The 20875-nt window shown below is 37.8% G+C and overlaps 1 protein-coding gene across 1 annotated transcript in view; it reads right to left on the bottom strand.

The window, feature by feature from the left end:
• LOC139730843 (transient receptor potential cation channel subfamily A member 1-like) overlaps window positions 1-20875 on the bottom strand; it is a 42227-nt gene that overhangs the window by 20613 nt on the left and 739 nt on the right. The window contains exons 2-6 of the mRNA XM_071641714.1: window positions 17992-18071; window positions 15721-15903; window positions 9339-9548; window positions 6836-6929; window positions 5911-6136 (exon numbers count right to left, since the gene is read on the bottom strand). Coding sequence (XP_071497815.1) covers window positions 5911-6136; window positions 6836-6929; window positions 9339-9548; window positions 15721-15903; window positions 17992-18071 — 793 coding nt within the window. The remainder of the gene's footprint in view (window positions 1-5910; window positions 6137-6835; window positions 6930-9338; window positions 9549-15720; window positions 15904-17991; window positions 18072-20875) is intronic.

The raw sequence follows: 20875 nt of genomic DNA, 5'->3' as shown, positions 1-20875 counted from the left end.
TATGTTACAGAATTCTTTAGTCCAGCTGTCCTTACCAAATCGAAGCGACGCTCAAAATCCGGGAGCTGTCCAATGGGCACGTTGAAGTGGTTGTTGCTAAGGGCCCGGTCACACTGCCCAAAAGTCGCGTAAACGCATGAATCTTGTAAGAAATTCGAGCCTTAATTACGCGATACATGCGCGGTTTGCGCATTTCATGAGTCTGTCTGACGTGGAACCTTCTTAGTTGTCCGCCGATGTGCGCCGGATCGGCTCTTTACGCGATTCCATATTTTGAGCAGCTCAAAACTCGGCTTCGCGTAAAAGTTTACGCAGTATTGCGCTATTTTACGTAATTTTTGCGTAGTTTGCATAGTTCTTACGCGAACAATGCGCGAAATATGCGTGGAATATCAGTGCTCGCTCGCGAAAATGTTGCCGCTATCGCGTTCATGCGCGAATCATGCGCGATTCAGACGCAGTTCATAAGTGATAATGCGCAGATTATGCATGGTTTTTCGTGGACCTCAGTCGTCGCGCACAACCACGAATTCGCCCTATTTGGGGCCTTTGCGTGCCTATGCGCTGAAAGTGCGGGGTTTGTTAGTGATTTTTGCGTGATCTTTCCCTAGTTCTTGCGCAATTCATTGGTGATTTTCATCGCGTAAATCGGACAAGCACGCACAACCAATTTAATTTCTTGCGTGATTCATGCCTTTACGCGACTTTTGGGCAGTGTGACCGGGCCTTTACTTCAGGCAATATTAGGTAACCTTCGCTTTCATACATTAAAGGTTCGCTTTCATACCTTAAACCCTGTAAAGCCCAAGCTATTTTGACCCCTTCCAGAACCATGGGGGGGGGGGGGGGGGCACATTCTGCCCCCCCCCCATATTGCTTCTTTTTAAATAATTTATCATTACTTATTTTATTTATTTCGTCATATCTAAACAGGATAGTCCCCTCAGTTTTTCAACTGCTTTCCAGGGGAGCCTGTGTACATTATACATGATAACACAATGGGATACAATATAGACTTCATAAAATCACATACAGTACACGTTTACGAGATTGACATAAAAACTGAAATCGGCATCTATAGATGAAGTAAATGATTCAAAAAAAAAAACCCCGTATAGATCGACTGTGTAATTACTGCAATGACGCATTATAAATAAATAAAAAATAGTAAGCAAATAATCAATGTTGGTGAAGGTGATGGGACAAACTATCACTTCCGAGGCGATCTGGATGTAGCTATCTTTCCGAAGCGCAGCTGAGGAAAGATAGCGTACACATTCAGATAGCCGAGGAAGTGATAGTTTGTCTCATTGCCTGAAACTAAAAGTTGATTATTTGCTTTATATTCCACATCTAGGGTCCTAGAAATTCCCATTTTATTCCACATCTGAAACCGTTTTAGCTGTCTTTAGGTATCCTTAGGGCTTAGGCTACGTGTGCGCGTAGATGACAAAACAATGAATTTGCTGCGCGCACCGCGCGGCACCGAAGTGAAAGTGCGTTGCACTGTGTAATATCAAGTGACCTAGGTCACATGATAGTCCACAGTGCAACGCACTTTTATTTCGCGCGTACTCATCTTGCATTAGGACTGTGTGGACTGTGTGGAGATCAGCGAAATAAAAAGGGACTATCAACATAGAGTGTGACGAACTTTTCTTCTCAGGTGATGTGATGGGCAAAACTACGCTTCATCACGTGATCAGCTCGGGACCAATCCTATTGCAACATTCTTAGTATGTGGAATATGATTTAAAATATCATAAAAGGGGTTAATGGAACCAAAAAGAAAAAAATCATAAAAAAATACAAACAGTGAAAAGAAATTGTTAAGACCATCAATTTATCACAATTGTATCATAATAAGTATTTTTTTTTAAATGGTACAACTCAACTGACGGCATAATTTTCTAAATCTTTTTTGAAGAGGGGCAAGTTTGTAAGAATAGTGGTAAAGTGTCGGATATAGCACTTCTCTGCCGCTAAGAAAAGGAAGTTCGCATGTATTCTGCCTGGTGCAGGCACAAAAAGGGGGCTATATGGTGCAGGCACAAAAAGGGGGCTATTGACTGCGTATATCTGGTATGGTACATAGTGGTATATGAGTGGTTGTAGATAGCCGGCACTCTGTCATTTAAAATCTTGTAAACCATTACACATTGCTGGTATTTAAGTCTTTGTTCAATCGATTGCCACCGAAGCGTTTTCAGCAGGCCGGGGAGAAGAAGATGAGAATTTATCGGCATTTAAGGCCAGCCGAGCAAACTTATTCCGGCATCTTTGCAATCTTTGCATACTTGCTTTAGTCTTGTTACCCCAGACCGTATAGCAGTAATCCAGACAGGGGACAATTAGAGAAAATGCCAACCAATTAACGTTTTCTAATTAATACGGGGATGAATTTTGCGGAGATATGCTTAATTATGTTTGGGATACTTTTTTTTCACACTAGGCGTTTTCACATCAGCCCGATATAGATCCAGGCTCGAGAAATTTTTCGCGATTGCGAGTTAGCGCGCTATTTCATTTCTTATTCACATCAGCCAGAAGAGAATCAGCCCGAATTTTTGTCGAGCTAATTCGACAGCTGAGTATGTGCAAACAGCATCAGTAATGTGTGTGCCCTCTCAAAAATTCCTCATGATCCAATTTTGTGTGCAGTTTGCCTCGATTGATCGGGTCACACACGCTAGGCATGATGGGATGCATCGCGCTAATTTCTCGAGTCGTTTTCACATTATCAAATAGCGCGCTACTATCCCGCTATTTCAGAAATTTCCCGAGTTGGACTCGAGAAATTTTCTCGATCAGAGCGATACAATTAGCGCGCTAATTTGTGTTCACATTATCAAAAATAGCGCGCTATTTCGCTATCGGGAAAATTTCCCAAGTCAGAAAATAGCGTGCTATTTCGAAACATCGGGCTGATGTGAAAACGCCTAATGTGATCTACGTGACTAGACCAACTTAAATGAGAGTCTAAAATTACACCTAAATACCTCAATAGGCGTTTTCATCAGCCCGTATGATGTTTCGAAATAGCTCGCTATTTTCTGACTTGGGAAATTAACCCGATCACGAAATAGTGCGCTATTTCATAATGTGAATACAAACTAGCGCGCTAATTGATCGAGAAAATTTCTCGAGTCCAACTCGGGAAATTTCCGAAATAGCAGGATAATTAATGTGAACTATAGCGCGCTATTTGACAATATTCGGGCTGATGTGAATAGGAAATGAAATAGCGCGCTAATTTGCGATCGCGAAAAATATCTCGAGCTTGGATTTTTATCGGGCTGATGTGAAAACGCCTATTGTTGCAATTGTTTCCAGACTCTCCTTTTGACAATATTTATTATTAATGATGTTAAGTTGTTAATTTCTTACTTTATTTCTTAACCCAAACACCATGACCTTTGATTTAGCAACATTGATAAACATAATCATTTGCATACATCTAGTGAAGCATGCGATTAAACTGGCTTTGATGATGTATCACCGTCATTGAATTGGCACATGGCTAGAGCACCAAGTACTGTACATGACCCATCATTTGAAATTTCTCAAGGCCACCTATTAAGAGTGCTATCTACCACAATGTAGAGAAATACATGGGACTATTCTGCCAAAATTATGTTTTTTCTTTATATTTCATAATTACAACATATTCTCCAGTTTATTTCTTCTTCTTTTATACCAATCATTTTTATAGTTGTCACAAAGAATTAGCAGTTTAAGTCAATCTTCAGTATTTGTTATGGTTGGAATTTCTGAAGGTCTACACATGAGGCGCTATCTATTACAATATAAAGAAATAAGAAATAAATGTGACCTACGATGTATTGCTTGGGATAGATACATTATCTTGGTATCACATTTCATATTTCCATAATATTGAAATGCTGATATGATAAACATAACAATGATAAACAAATGATGATAAACAAATGATACTACAGGTAGAGCTTTGGTGAATGAAACAAAACAAAAAGGTAGTCTTGGAAAATGCTGAATTTTCAATTATTTCAATCATATCTATTTTGATGCCAATTTCATGTCAAAAATAAAGAAAATGATAAGAAGACCATTTCAAGGTAATTCGCGATCAAAATGAGCAAATTAACAAACTACAGCCAAGAAAATTATTTTAAAATAGAAGATTGATTTACGATTTGCAGGTTGCCATGGCAACCGTAAACTGACAATCATGTAAGTCAGATTTTCCATCTTTTTTTTCAGTTCCGATTGCAATTAACAATATAAAAGTCGGTGAAATGGGGTTTCTTGGATGTGATTAGCCGAAGGAGCAAAAGATGAGGTAATTATGGCCCTGGAATGGTTTTCGCATTATTTTCTTTATTCTTTTTGTGACATATATAGGCATCAAATAATAATTATGTTCGAGATAACTGAAAAAAAAACCAGTTTATTCCAAAGATATGTACCGTACTCTTTTATTTTATGTCATTTTGGATTTTTCACCAGGAAAGGTTGAGAATGACTCCAGAAACAAATGATTAAATTTTGGTAGTGATCCAATATTTCTTTTTTTTTTGGGGGGGGGGGAATTAATGAAGGATTTTTCATATTTTGACAGGTATGGTCAATGAACTTGGGAGTTCAAGCTGCGCATTTTTGAGGTTTTCAAACGCGCACTAAAGTGCGTGCTCTGACAATGACAATGACAATAACAATGACAATGTTTTTTTTTTTCCCATGTCACTCAAATATAGAGTATGGGAAAATCGAATCATGACACAGTGTAATAACACGAAAACGAAGAAAAATACAATTTACAACTACTACCTTTGTATTTACATTATTTACAAATCAACAGTAAAGCACAATACATTAAGTTTGATATACTTGGCGAAAATCTTGAACGAAATGCGTTTGATAAACTATACATTATTTACAACCAACAGTAAAAACAATATATAAGATGCATGTATGGTATGAATGAAAATATTACATGAGTATGTATGTGGTTAATTAATCTATCAAAATATGCAGATGGGTTTAAAAAGATAATCTCAAATTATATTGATTAAAATTTCTGCTAGGCAACACCGGGTATTAGCATAATCATCATAATTGTTATCTGTATTGAGTTCAGGACACTATTACTATATGAGATTTTTTTTTTAAAAAAGGTGAAAAACAAAACAGTCCAAATAATTAGATACATAATACAAACAAGGGGAAAAAACCGACAAAACATAACTGTACAGTAACTCTAGTTTCTGCTAGGGCGAGGTGCGCCGCGCAGCTGAGGGCTTTTGACGTAACAAAGGCTTCTATATTGGGAAATCGGGTGATTTTTCAGCATCCTGTGGGTGGAAATCACTGATCTCTATGGAAGAGCCCAAAGAATTTTTCCGAAGTGGTGGAGAGGAGAAAAATCTCTTTGGGAAGAGCAAGATCATCTGTGGAAAGTAGCTGCTTGGCGGAGGTCTGTGCTCTCAGAGTGCTTTTCTAGATTTAAATTCTTTTTTCTTGTTTTTTTTTCCATTGGAAATTGTCACTGACCACTTTTCTATCATAAACAGCACGAAATCAATCAAGTGATAAATAGAACAAATAAACAGAGTCTTATGAATTTCATGACAGAGTAAGTGCCATTTTCGAAAGGAAATGTACGCAAAATCACAAAAATTGCGCCCATTTGCGCAGGACATGCAGTTACAAAAATGGGCATGGCTTTGTAACGGTACGCGCGGATGTTGCAAATTTGACCTCAAAAGTGCGCGAGACTCGGAGTGAAGAAAGTCAAGAAGGCTCCGCGCGACTGAGGCCTTCTCGCGTTGCAGCATTAACGCGGCTTCCGATTGGCGACCACTTGACGTATATTGGTAAAGTGTGACGGACAGCATTCGTCTTGTACACCAAGTAAAGGAGCTTGATACTCACTCTTCAATCAAAAAGTAAGCCACTTGTTGATGGTTGTTGGCGCACGCGAAGTGCAGTGGGGATAAACCTTTCCAATCCCTTAAGTTGATGTTCGCGCCCTCTGTACACAGCATCTTCACCATTTCCAGACAGCCGAAAGCGCAGGCTTCGTGGAGAGGAGTGATTTGGCTCTCCCCGGGGAAGTTGACCAATTTTTTGTCTCCTCCATTTTGCTCGCCAGTTTTCACTGTAAAAAAAAAAAAGAGGACAGACGTTTCCGAATTTTTCTTTCCCTACACCTCACTTTAGCAAAACATATACTAGTAGACGAAGTCTCATAAATACAAACACACACACACACACACACACACACACATACACACACGTACACGCACTCGCACGCGCGCACATGTCATATACAAACACATACACACAATAATATTACACCTGAAGACACATGTTGGGTTATCAGACTGATCTTTCTCATCGGTCACTCGTCGGAAGCAAAGTTTGTTAGTTTCGGTCACCCACCAAAGTGTATCAGATCGCAGTCTGATCAATCCTGCTTGTGATGGTCGACTATCAGATCAATATGACACATGTCACGCGTGATCCTCATCGGACGATCTTGCCTCATCGGATCATTGCTCGACATGTCTGACACTGACGTGATAGTCGACCTACACAAGTCGGATTCATTAGACTGCGATGCGATACCCTTCGATGGGTGGCTGGAAGCAAATAATTGTGCTTCCGACCAGCGACCAATGAGAAGAAATCTCTGTGGAATGGGGTATAAGCGTAACTTGTTTGTAGCAAAGTGACAAATGGAGTTCATCATTATACTTGCTGCCGCAACAGCCTCCATTTTAAGTCAGAGAGAAACAAATTAAAAGAGACCATGAAAAGAGTATGAGGGCATGGTCCTGTGCATGGTGGACCTCACCGAGTTTCAGAGCGAGTAGGACCAGGTCCTTGTGGCCGTTTCTCACTGCCTCGTGAATTGGCGCCACAATGTCCTGGTTTGTTTTCGTCAGCAACTGGGAATAAAAAAGAACATGGAATATTTTCATCGTACTTCTCACCAGAGTTGTTAGGCGAAAACGTTTTGAGAGCTCACACCGAGGAGAATGACTCAACATACTACCATACCAGCTGTTCTTTTAAATTTCTTACGGTGGTTTGCATTTATTGAAAGGAATTCATGAGAGAAAAAGCAATATTTATTTATCTATATTTCCGTTTTATTTCAACAGAGTAGTCCTTTCAGTTTAAAAAACTGCTCTGCCAAAGGGCCCTGCACAATAAAAAGATAATATAACATATATTCAAATACGCACCTTACAATAATAACAAAAGTACACATATCAACCAGATAGCCAAAAAAAAGAAAAGAATATGTCACAAAATAACACTATAATAAGAATACAGCAGGAATAAAAAGAGACCTAGAGAAATATAAAACGCGAGTTAAAAACATTGACATCAACAACAAATAAACAGTTCCCGGTACTTGGTTGAGGTCCTCCTGAATACTCCTATACTGGAGTTTTGACTGGAGTCCGGTGTCAGAGAAATAAATATATTTACTCTGTTTATCCTAAATAGATAAATAATAAATAAATAACCATCAGGTTAACAACTTGAGAGATAAGATTCTTCTCTGTTTTTAGATATAGGGAAAGATGACAAAACTTGTATATTGATATATACTATGAGGTAAGTCATTCCAAAGGTTTGACCCTTGATAATGCAAAGATCTCTTATAATTTTCCGTATATCATACGGGGTGTATTGCTTTTAGTGGGCAAGAGAGTGCAAACGATTCTTTTTTGTAAATACACTCGCACCATTAATTTACCCATAATAAGACAAGATACGTTTGGTATTGCTTCCTTTTTATAATCGTTTGCCAGTTTTATTGTCTTAAAAGAGTAGTACTGGGTATTGAAATATCAGTATTTAGTACCTAAAAGAGCATATCTATTTTGAGGCTTTTGTAATTTCTTAATATTGCAATTTGTACTTCTGCCCCAGATTACAAGACATGCGGCAAGATTACTGCAACATATGTAATTGAAAAGAGAACTCCCCGAATTCGATTAAGCAGGCGTCACACTGTCACTTTACAGTGACACTATAAAGGAAATGTTCAAAATTGGCTCTGGTCGTACAAACACGGGGTCATTAATGAGGATATTTTGACCGCCGACGGATCCATGATGTGAAAAAGAAATCAAGCTCAAGGAAGGGTGACGTCACACTCTTCCATGAATGACACAAGATGGCAATACGAATATGGAATTTCAATTTCGTGTGACGTTTGACCCCGACCTTGGTCAAAGGCCAATCTACAGACAAAGCATGCACAGAGGGTCACAAGATGGCACCCGCGCCAAACACGAAAGCTACAGGAAGATATCTCACCACTCACGGAGTTGCTGCTGGAGCCCGAGAAACGGAATAGTTAATACTTACTCAACCTTATAATAGTGGGCGGTTGGATGCTATCACTGTGTGTATTACGGGGGTCATCCTACGAGCTCAACACATGCGAGTCATACAATACAGTTATATACCATGCAGTTAGACACCGAGTAAAACAGGCTCATGAACTCGACACTTTAGGCACACAAAAAAAGTACAGGAGCTCGACGGTCAACGGTATAAGTGCACTAAGTTTTTTGGTGTACTGTCGAGCTGGTTGGGCGTTTTCTTCTTCCTCTTCTTCTTCTTCTTCTTCTTCATCTTCTTCTTCTTTTCCTGGTATCGCACTCGTGGGCCTTGTTCTATCACACTAGCTGGTGGGCTGTATGATAGTGGGCATGCAGTATAACATGAAAGTGTCAAGCCCGTGACGCGCACCCGTACAACGAGAGCGTTGATGCTATACTCAAAGTATTTCTATCACAAAGTTAGCTATATAATCCAAGAACCATTATATTTATATAATTTCATATTTTCTCACAAACAGACAGACAGGCACACACACACACACACACACACACACACACACACATATATATATATATATATATACACTTGTATATAAATATATATATATATATACAATGTATATGTATATATATATATATATATATACCTTTAAAACGCTTTATCCTTGCCAGGATAAAGCGTTTTAATGCCATTTTAGGTTTTAATCTCATATATATACAATGTATATGTATATATATATATATATATATATTACATACAATTGCGTGATGATTGCACATCATGGAGGTTGCATGAAACTCAGAGTTGCAATAAATATACGGATGAACCTGCAGTCAACCGCGGGAACTTGTTTAATTACTTCTGTCTATATAACTGTATAATATATATATATATATATATATATATATATATATATATATATATGTTTATTATCTCGTGAGAGACAGACAGACAGACAGAGAAATAAACTGATGTAACAGTGACAATCTTACCTCGTGCAAACATTCTTTCTCCTTCCCCTCCTCGATGATTCTGCGGGCAACCTTTTCGTTGCCCTTCCTGAAGGCGAAGTGGAGCGGAGTGTCAAAGTTTGCGTTCCTTACGCTCAGTTCGGCGCCTTTTTGGATGAGCATGAGTGCGACATCGGTCTTCCCGTAGATGCAGGCGGTAAGGAGAGCCGTAATGCTGCGCCGGTCCCGAATCTAGGACGATAGCCGCAAATCAGGTCGTTGCCGCACATGTTGCAAAGTTAAGAAGGGACGCTTTCAAGTATTAACAGATTTGGTGGGCAGTTACAGGAAATCTTCGGATTGTTTTCAAACTTTTACATTAATCGAACAACTTTAACTTGGTCAATGTGGTCACACGGGATACAGAGATCCAGGATTTTTTGTGGTCGGAATGAGGAATATCAACGTTTTCAAAATTTATAACAAACACAATGAACAAGGATACTGGGCCGAATGCATAAAACAAGCAATTGCTTGTAAGCAATTGCTTCAAGCAAAAGCACAAGCTCGTCTAGCTAAAGGTCTAGCTCAAGCAATTGCTTAAATCCATATGCATAACCTTTTGCTTATGCTAACACCTTTTGCTTGTCACGCACAAGCAATTGCTTGCATTTTCAACAAAAGGGATGCCACGCCTGTGCGAACACAAGAACAAAGGCGAGTGTGACAGCATGTAGTTGAAAAGGCGTGTGTGTGTGAAACATTTCCTGACATAGCAATAGAGCTATGAAATGGCACTCATAAATGCGCACACAGACGCACACACACATCAGACTACACACACACACACGTACTGGCTGATTCCCATCACTGCTTATAGAGATAGCCCGGATCTGCCAGATCTCAAATGGAGAGAGGTCTCCTTGCTCTCCACCGAAGTCAGACATCCTACCTGTTTTTCATCACATTTTGCGTGCTGACCACTGGACAATCCCGTTGTTGAAATGAAAAAAAAAAAGATATTACACTGCTAAAGAGCAATTTCTTGTAGATTTATACCACTTCTGCACGAGTGTGGTCTTTCTTGTATGAATCTTAGTTTGTCTCTTTGCTCTTGTTTTCCATGAGGGAAATTACAAAGCAGAGATTGTTGTACTTTCCGAAACGTATGAAATGACTATGGGCTACTGCCAACCCCCCCCCCCCCCCCCTTTGGGATTTCTGTGACGTAGGAGACCGGAGGTGTCTAGTGATTATTGATTCCGAGATAATTATATATGCATATACATGTAAATGTTTGATATGTTTGAAGAATAATTCAGTGATATGGATGATTTCTTTTCCTGCCAAGCAAATGTATATTGGTAAATAGCTGATTGTTTACATTTTTTTCTTGTCAGTGGGAGCTCTGTCCACTTCCACTCTCCACTGCCTAGTACGTGTAGCACACGTCCTTGCTTGTTAAATAAGTTCATGTTAGGCATTGTACACGAGGCCATGGCCTTGTGTACCATCCGCAACGATGTTGATTCTGTGTCATCTGTGTTCGTGTTCATGTTCGTTTCCCTGTTCTGTGTGTGTTTCATGTTTCTCTGTACGAATTTCGGTTTCCTTTCTTCTTTTAGGTCTGCATACCCCCACTTAGCTGCTGAGCTAGGACCAGACGGGAAGCCAGCTATTAATTCCCGAATGTATATTTTTCTTTAACCCATGGCTAACGCAACAAATTTTGCTTTTAATTCTTTGAATAGTGATGAATTCTATAACACAGTAAGGCACTCTGAATCTGATCATGTAAATATTATTTCCAGTGTATATGAAGATTACATATCCGATAAATACAATACCTCAACACAAGAATTTGAATATAACTTTGACTCAAATGATCCAGTCCAGAGTCCATCGTGTGTTTATTTGACCGAAAATCAGTATAAAAATCGGATCATGAATACAGTTGGTGAAAAATTTTTGTTAGCTCACTTTAACATACGCAGTATTAACAAAAATTTTGATAAGTTGCGCTTACTCTTAGAAAACCCAGATCATAAATCTTGCTCCATCATAGGGTTAACAGAAACATGGCTGAACTCTAATATCAGTCATTTATTTTCTTTACCCGGATTCGAATTTGTATTTAGAAATAGAAGCGAGAGAGTTGGTGGTGGAGTTGGTTTATACATCTCAAAAAAATTTAAATATATTATACATGAGGAGATTAGTGTTATGAGCGATGTACTTGAATCCCTTTTTATTGAATTGATAAATCCACATGGAAAAAACATTATGATTGGCGTAATTTACAGGCCCCCTCGTTCGAATTTAAATGATTTTTTGACTGTTTTGCAGGATTTAGTACAAAATCCCATGATACTTAATAAAGATACATTTTTGATGGGCGATTTTAATATCGATCTCATGAAATGTAACTCCCAAAACAGTTCAAAAGAATTTATAGAAACATTAATGTCTGCTTCGTTTTTACCATTAATCTCCAAGCCTACCCGTGTCGCCAGCCAATCGGCTACCCTCATAGACAACATTTTTTGTAATGTTTTTCCACTTCCTGAGTCTGGTATCGTCCTCTCAGACATCACTGACCATTTTCCTATATTTACTCAGGTACCAATTAAACTGATTAAACAAAATAATTATTATAAGCGTCGTAAGATTACTGCAGATAATCTTATAAGTCTTCAAAACAGTTTAAAAGAAATCGACTGGTCTTCTGTATACAACACTACCGATGTCAACTTGTCTTATGACTATTTCATATCTACTCTTACCTCCGAAATCGATAACCATATTCCCCTGCGTAACATAAAAAATAGATATAAGCAAATTCCAAGACTCCCGTGGATAACCCAGTCTATATTACGATCTATAAACAGGAAAAACAATTTGTTTTATAAATATAGATGTAATCCCACTGAAAAAAATAAGAAAAAATATGTTTCATACAAAAACACACTCACCAAATTATTACGTACGCAGAAGAAAATGTTTTATGTGAATCAGATAAGCAAATACAAAAATGATATTAAAAACACATGGAAAACATTAAAGAATGCTATGAATACATCTAACAATTCATCTAATATTTCCGAAATTCGGTGGGGCAATGCCTCCAGCAACACTCCCGCTGGCATGGCGGAAATTTTCAATGACTTTTTCTCTTCAATTGGGAAAAATTTTTCTCAAAATATTCCTCTTTCTAGTAAATCTTTTAATGATTTTTTAGATACACCTAACTCCAAAACTATATTTTTTGACCCAACATATAAAGAAGAAATAATAAAGATTGTTGCTAATTTGAAAGAAGGAAAAAGTCCTGGCCATGACGGAATTGACAACTATTTGATAAAAAACATAATTCCTCAAATAGTGGATCCCTTAGTACACATTATCAATTCATCGCTTACAACTGGCCATGTGCCAAATAGCATGAAAATTGCGAAAGTAATTCCTATTTACAAGAAAGGGGAGAAGGATGATGTCAATAACTATAGACCCATATCTCTATTATCTTCTATTTCTAAGATTCTTGAAAGAATAGTTTATATCAGGACAGTACGTTTTCTTAAAACCTGCGACATATTCTCAAACTTTCAATTTGGATTCAGGGAAAATCACAGCACAACACACGCACTACTTGCCCTCATCGACAAAGTCACACACGCACTCGACACACTTTCACACACAATAGGTATCTTCTTGGACTTCTCCAAGGCCTTTGACACGATTAACCACGGAATCCTTCTCGCCAAACTGTCTCATTATGGAATACGTGGAAAGGCCTTGGAGTGGTTCACGAGTTACCTATCAGAAAGATCCCAATTTGTACATGTCATGTCAACGGCTTTGACTCTCAAAGTAAAACAATTGCATCTGGTGTTCCACAAGGGAGTTTATTAGGCCCATTGTTATTCATTATCTATATTAATGATTTTCATAGATCCTCGGAGAAACTATCATTCATATTATTCGCGGATGACTCTAACCTTTTTTTTTCTCACTCTGACCCAAACATTTTAATAAGAACAGTCAATGAAGAACTGAAAAAGGTTATACAATGGATATATGCAAATAAATTGTCATTAAATATTAAAAAAACAAAAGTTATGCTTTTTAGTAATTCTTTAAATAGCCTCCCAGGCAATATAACATTTGATACTACTCCTTTAGAAGAAGTTTCTTCCTTTAAATTTCTTGGTGTTTGTATTGATAACAAGCTTTCATGGAGGAATCATATTGATAACATATGTAAAATTATATCACGTAACATTGGTGTAATGAATAGAATAAAACATTATCTTCCTTCATCTGCATTATTAGCTCTTTATTCTAGTTTGATACTACCTTATTTAAACCACGGGATTCTTGCTTGGGGTAATACATGTCAGATGTTACTTGACAAACTTCTTTTACTGCAAAAGAAAGCGCTTAGAATTGTTTTTAATTTACATACCCGAGAACATACAGATGCTTTGTTTTCTGACCATAAAATATTAAAAGTAAATGATTTGTATGTGTTTCAACTTGGCCAGTTTATGTTTAATTACAACAGTAACTTTTTACCTAAAATATTCCATGATTCATTTCATCGAAATAGTCATGTTCATAACTATCCCACGCGACGATCCGACGAATTTCATCTTCCATTAATGAGAACCGCACATGCCCAAAATACATTTCTTTATACCGGACCCAGACTTTGGAACAATTTAGATAATAGTTTAAAAGATTCCCCCAAATTTGTTACATTTAAATACAAACTCAGAAAATATTTACTTTCTACTTATAATCTTAGATAATTTAAATTGTTTTGATTTATGCTTGAGCCTTCACTTGTCCTGATGTCGCAGCACTTGGCGTGTTCTGTGTGCAGACTTCTCTTCTTTCTTCTCTCCTCTTCCTTTCCTGTCTCTTGTTCTTCGTAGACTTGTATTGTTACCGTCTTCTCTCCTCTCGGTACTGTCTCGCGTCTTACAGTGTTTTATACGTGTGGGTAATTGAATGTGTGTACGAACGTGTTGTCCTTGTCATATTTTCCCGGTACACGTGGTTCAGTGAGCAGTGTCCGGGCACTTGTTTATAGCATTGGTATTCTATATTTTTTCCCAACCGGTGTATCTCAAAATAATTACATGTATATTGTTATAGAATAGTATATAATTTACTCATTATTTGTCTAGCGATCCACGTCCGACAAGCTATGCTTTTTAGTGGATCACTATTTTCCATAATCGAATTTATTTTCCGCTCGCCCACGAAGTATTTATACAGTGTTTTCCTAAATATTGTACATGTTATATGTTGTTCTATAATATGTCTCGTATATATATTACATGAATCTTATGCAAACGTTTGAACAATATTTCATCACATGTATACTTTGTACTATGTTTTTTGATTTTCGATGATTGGAAATAAACTATGATTGAATTGAATTGAAATTGAATGTGAAAGTGATACTTAAAAGGGAACGTCCAAGTTAAGCAAAAGCTCAAGTTCATTTTACAGAGCTTGGAAAATCGTAAGCAATTGCTAGCAAGAACAAGCAAAAGGTATGTTTTATGCATATGTTTTTAAGCAAACGCTTGGTCTCTATTAAAGCAATATTGCTTGCGGGCAGCAAGCAATTGCTTGTGCTTGCTAGCAAAAGCTTCTGCTCGCAAGCAATTGCTTGTTTATATGCATACGGATTCGAGTAAAAGGCTTGCACAAGCATTGCTAGCGTTTATGCATCCGGCCCAATGACATGGCAGCTGCACATGAGTGGTGGTTCTAGAAATCAGACTTAAAGAAGAAAGTACGCGTAAATTCTACGGAACTGAAAATAAATAAATAGAATTATAATGATATTGCATTGTTACATTTCTAAGATAAAATTGTGAGCCTCCTGCGTCATCATCCTTGTTCAGAGTATTTTTGTTTTTGTTTTTGGAAGAGTATTGGTTTCCCTGCTAGTAAGAGGTCCACAGTAAATCCACAACTCTATACATAATTATAGAGCTGTCGATTCATGCACAGCGTGATGTAAATTATGAAATTCGTCTTGCCTTTTCGTTTAATTCTTTGGAGATTTAGTCGAGACGATGGACGTGACAGAGGTTAAACCAATAATATTTTATCGTTTAAATCGTCGTAGCAGAATTTATAGTAAATGAATAATTAATTCTTGTCATGAGAGGTGCACGTCAAAGTTAATGGGAAATCTAAAGTAACGATAGACTTAATAAACAGCTGTTTATATAGACGAGACAGAGATATTGTGAGAGGTTGACATGTTGATGTATAGTTGTGCTAGTCAAAATAACATTTAACCCAATCAACATGTTATGCCATTGATCGTGCAAAAGATGACCTATGTTACTTTTGATATCTTATGTTCCCGGGGAGAAGGGTTAGACTTTAATATACATACCTCAATTATTAACTCTTCACACTCCAGCAGACGACTTGCCGTTTCAGAGTTCCCATGAAAAGCGGCTATGTGAAGTGGAGTGCGCCCTTTTTTGTCTTGGGCATTTACCTTTGCACCACCGTTCAGGAGGATACTTATCACGTTATCGCCAGGAGTTTTCGGCAGCCTATCCCCCTCTCCGGACTGTGAGGAGGAGCAATTTCACTTGTATTACGATGAAAGTATAGTTCCGGGGCCTTACATCACACGAATCAAAGCTGTTATCATTTTTATCATTGTCATTATCACTAACAATATCAGGGCCCCGTTTTATCAAAAAATAAAATCGATTTTGAATTTCCTTACCACATAGTCTGCCATAGACTTACAGTTGAAATCAACTTTATAATCAATTTTAACTCTAGGATAGTAGTAGCATTATAGTGGTAGTGTTTTTTGATTTGATTGAGTTTTGTTTTTTGTTTTTTGTTTGTTTGTTTTTTAGTAATCATAAGTATCATGAAATACAAATGACATGGCATAGCAAACACTTGAAGGAACTGTAATGCAAACAATGCATGTTGATTGTGTTAACTCATAATATCCTTTCCCTCGGCTATCTGGAATTTCTAGATAAAATATGTTACGTATCTTTCACAATACCCTGATATTGATATAAATATAAATATATATACTCTTGAAAGAGTGAATTTTGAGTGAAAATTAATGTTCATTTTCACTAATTTTGGAGTGACCTCAGGGATCACTCCAAAATGAGTGTAAATGCATTTTCACTAGATTTTTTTAGAGAGTCGAGATATATATATATATATATATATATATATATATATACTACTTAGGTCTAGTCTTTTCTTCTGATTACTTGGATACGCTAACAAAAGCACTTCTAAACCAGGATTCTGTCACTGACAAAATCAATAAATTCTGTAAGTCCTAATCACCAACGGTTAACAAAAGACAATAGAATTCACCTTTCCCTAGACCGAGCAAAGCTCGCATTTTCTATTCAATTCAATTCATGCTTTATTTCATTTTTCGAAAAGAACATAAACATTTCACTTTCTTTGGTAACAGAGAATAAGGTTGCATAGTCAAGACAAAGTAAATTGAGAAAAATAAAATCGAAGAACCTTGGAATAAGAAATACGTTGTAATGAAACTTGACTGAAGTGATAAAGACGACATAATGCGTATCAAGACATCGAAAAATGGAGGGACCCACTAAAAAGACAATGCTTGTAGAATGTGGGCCCCTCAAGTACAGAATGTCAATAGAAATTGAACTGATGCAAAAAGGGGAAGAAAGACTGGGAATAAAGTAAAAAAGAAAAAAGTCTGGAAGCCCTCTAGGAAGATAGAGTATCAAACAGACATACATACTCAGGCGAGTAAACAGAAAACGAAACTGGGACGACGAAACTAATAAAGGGGGACTCATAGACAAGACAGAACGAGACAAGACAGAACGAGACAAGACTAATATAACAGGAAGACAATACAACGGACAGAAAGACAGAGCAGATCTAGTGATCCTCGACAGAATTCATTGAAAAAAATGATGGGATGCGTGAAAAGGATACCATTATATAGAAAAGTATAGAGAAATAGATGCAGAAATAATATAAATGAAATCAAACCTACTCTGTAGGTGTCTCAGGACAAGAGAGACGAGAAAATACGGTATATCACTTGTAAGCCAAGTTCTTCGAAAAGGAATTGAAATAAGCCAACAGGCTAATTCAATTCTGTGGGATCATAAAATTGCAATAAAGAAAACTTTAATCTTCTTTTAAATGAATATATAGAGGGGGAATCTTTTATATCATTATTCAGGGAATTCCAGTAAGTTGGGCCAGTGTAAATAAGTGTGTTCTTAGCAAACATCGTTCGTAAAAGAGGTAAATGAAATTCATTGGAGCGTCGAGTGGGATACTCATGGAATGATTGATTTCTTTGAAACATAGAAGCAAAAATGGACGGGAGTGAGTCGTTGCTGTACATGTACATAAATTGCCCCAATTCTACCGTTTCTCTTGATAATCCTGTCAAGCATGGTGATAACATGCAGAAATTCAGATGTGGAGATTGTAAAATAAATCATGAGTACCTTTCGATGAAGCATAGTTTTCAGCAACGGCATCCAAATTTGGCATTTTCAAATTGAAAAACATACTTCCGGTGTGATATATTTTGAAAACAATCCTGGTTAAAAAAAAACAAAAAACAAAAACAAAAACAAAGTGGTTTTATGAATCCCTGCATCAAAATTACCTTGGTCTGGTCTCTGTCCTTCCTGGCTGCTGCGGCGAAGTGAAGAGGTCTTCTAAAAGCTTTGCCAATGTCATCCGCATCTTCGCATCAACAGATCATTATAACAGGAGGGTTTAAAATGACAATAAAATAGGGTGACCATGGGGACAAGAATATTAGATTCCATGACATTTGCTTCAATAGTCATTGCCTCTGTGTAAAATATGCACGCTAAACCTAGCATAAATTCTATCCACTAACATAACGCTACCTTAATCAAAATTTGCACACCATAACTAAACCTAAAAACATCATCACTAAACCGAAAACCCTATCCCAACCCTTACGCTAATCCTGTAGTCCTTGGAGAAAATAAGCCTGGAGCAATTATCGGAGGAGGAAATGTCGTTTCATAGAGTGGATACTGTTGGAGTCAGTGCTTAAATTATAAGAACAGAATGTTATTGTCTCACGACTATCCCAGCTTTTCATTCACCAAATCACATGAAACAAAATGTCTAACTGGCAAACCTGTGATGTAAGAGTATCATCACTTCACCTAATTTTCATAAAGGGGCGGAGGCTAATGATAGTGATTATTGATCGTGAAAACAAGTACATGTAAAACATTAATATTCTGCCATGAAACTATTTTGTGCTTTATGCGAATCTCTAGTGAAACGTCTGCAGTTGTCTTTGTATGATATTCTTCCATTTGTGTGAATCAGGTTGACCATGGAGAGATTTTTTTTTTACCCATCGAGTCTTGGGTCTGCAAATGGGGTGCACGTCACGAGACCGACACCCACGAGTCATACAGCCCACAAGTTATACAACTCACAAGTCATACAGCCCACGAGTCATGCAGCTCACAAGTCATACAGCCCACCAGTTATACAGCCCACGAGTTCGACACTGAGTAAATAAAGCCCACGAGTTCGACATCAAGTAAAATAAGCCCAGGAGTTATACGGCTCACGAGACCGACACTACGCACAGAAGGCTCACGAGACCGACAGTAAGCAAACAAAGCCCACGAGACCGACACTACACTTAAAAGGTCCACGAGACCGACGCTACGCATATATACAAGGCTCACGAGACCGACATTACGCAAAAGAGGTTCACGAGACCGACACTAAGCAAAGAAGGCCCACGAGACCGACAGGATGAACAGCGCCACCTATAGACCAATAAATTGTATAGGGTGTCCTGATACTAATAGCATAGGAAGATATGAGAGATGGAAAAGAAGAGTTGCCATCTCCGTGTAACCCCATCAGTTGCCCCCCCCCCCCCCCCTGAAATGATCAGGATCTTGAATTGTGTTTGCATGGGTCTTTGTTTGTGAAAAAAAATGAACAAAGTACAGTAAAAGTGTGTAACAGATCTTTCCACAGTAAACCTGCGAGGGTGTTGAATCAGTATTAATTAGAAATAAAAAATTACGTAATCGTCTATTAAGGTAGCGTAAGGGATTCGGAAAAAATTAGATGCATCCATGAAAACAGCTATTGTATTTCACGAAAAAATGTACTGTTTGGAGGAGAATAACACAAGCCACAAATTGAGGTGAATCCCTGCGATATAAAACGTTTTAATCGGTAGCATTACATTACAGTTACAGAGAAAATTACAAATAGATCTTACTGCAAAACTTCCAAGCAGGAGGGTAGAAAATCTAAAATAGAATAAGTAACTAGTGAATCGGGTAAGAGAAGAGGTAAAAATTATATCCTGTCCATCTTCTAGCTAAAAACTGGGAAAGCCTATTAAAATAGCACGATGGCATTATCAAAGCTCTAAAAATAATTAATCCATACATCGTTCTTGCCCTCTTTTTAATTCATTTGTGGGGTTTTTTTTGTCTTTTTTTGGGGGGGGATGAGGAATACTAATTCTTTTATTTTTTTTTTTTGGGGGGGGGGGGGCATGAAGAATACAATTCTATTTTTCTACTTGATAACAATGTCGCTCCCTGACACACTTGCCCCCCCCCCCCCCGAAGTATGTAGAAATACATGTTTGATGTCGTTCATTAAAATTTACAAATTACAACCGCCAGTATGTTATTTTTCCGTTCATGGAACACCCTGTACAGGTGATTGACATGTAGATGGCGCTGTTTATCCTGTCGGTCTCGTGGGCCTTCTTTGCCTACTGTCGGCCTCGTGAGCTTTCTTTGCTTAGTGTCGGTCTCGTGAGCCTTTTTAGCTTAGTGTCGGTCTCGTGGGCCTTTTTTGCCTACTGTCGGTCTCGTGGGCTTTCTTTGCTTAGTGTCGGTCTCATGAGCCTTTATTGCTTAGTGTCGGTCTCGTGGGCTATGTTTGCTTAGTGTCGGTCTCATGAGCCTTTTGTGCGTAGTGTCGAACTCATGGGCTGTATGACTCCTGAGCCGTATAACTCGTGGGCTGTATGACTCATGGACCTATTATTGATGTCGGTCTCGTGGACCGTATGACTCGTGTTTGTCGGTCTCGTGGGATGCCCCCTGCAAATGGTTACCAGCTTGAATTGTCATCGCAAAATTGGCACCTCCTAACCTGAAAGGTTATAATCATCTTTATATGACAAAGATTAGATGGAACTGGTTATCATTCATTAAAGACGCCTAAAATCGTTTAAAAATACTTGGCAATCAAGCACAGGAACTTCAATCTTCTGAAATATGTATAGCTAACCGAAGAATCAAATGTTAAATCGAGCAATACAACTAAAGACCCGTTAGGGTGGGGACACGATGGAGTGGGAAGACTGACCCTACTCGGATATATTCGAGAATCCTTGAAGTGAGTTGTGTACAGCTTTATCACTGATAGCAATGTTAGTATAGGCAAATTTCAATTTCAATTTCAATTTCAATTTCAATTTATTTTCATATTTCTCGATGAAAAAATACATCAAA

This window comes from Diadema antillarum, unplaced genomic scaffold (genome assembly GCF_040938485.1).
Source record: "Diadema antillarum isolate AM-2024a unplaced genomic scaffold, OU_Dant_1.0 seq00000338_RagTag, whole genome shotgun sequence".
NCBI lineage: Eukaryota > Metazoa > Echinodermata > Echinoidea > Diadematoida > Diadematidae > Diadema > Diadema antillarum.
This window is presented reverse-complemented; position numbering and strand designations above follow the sequence as displayed.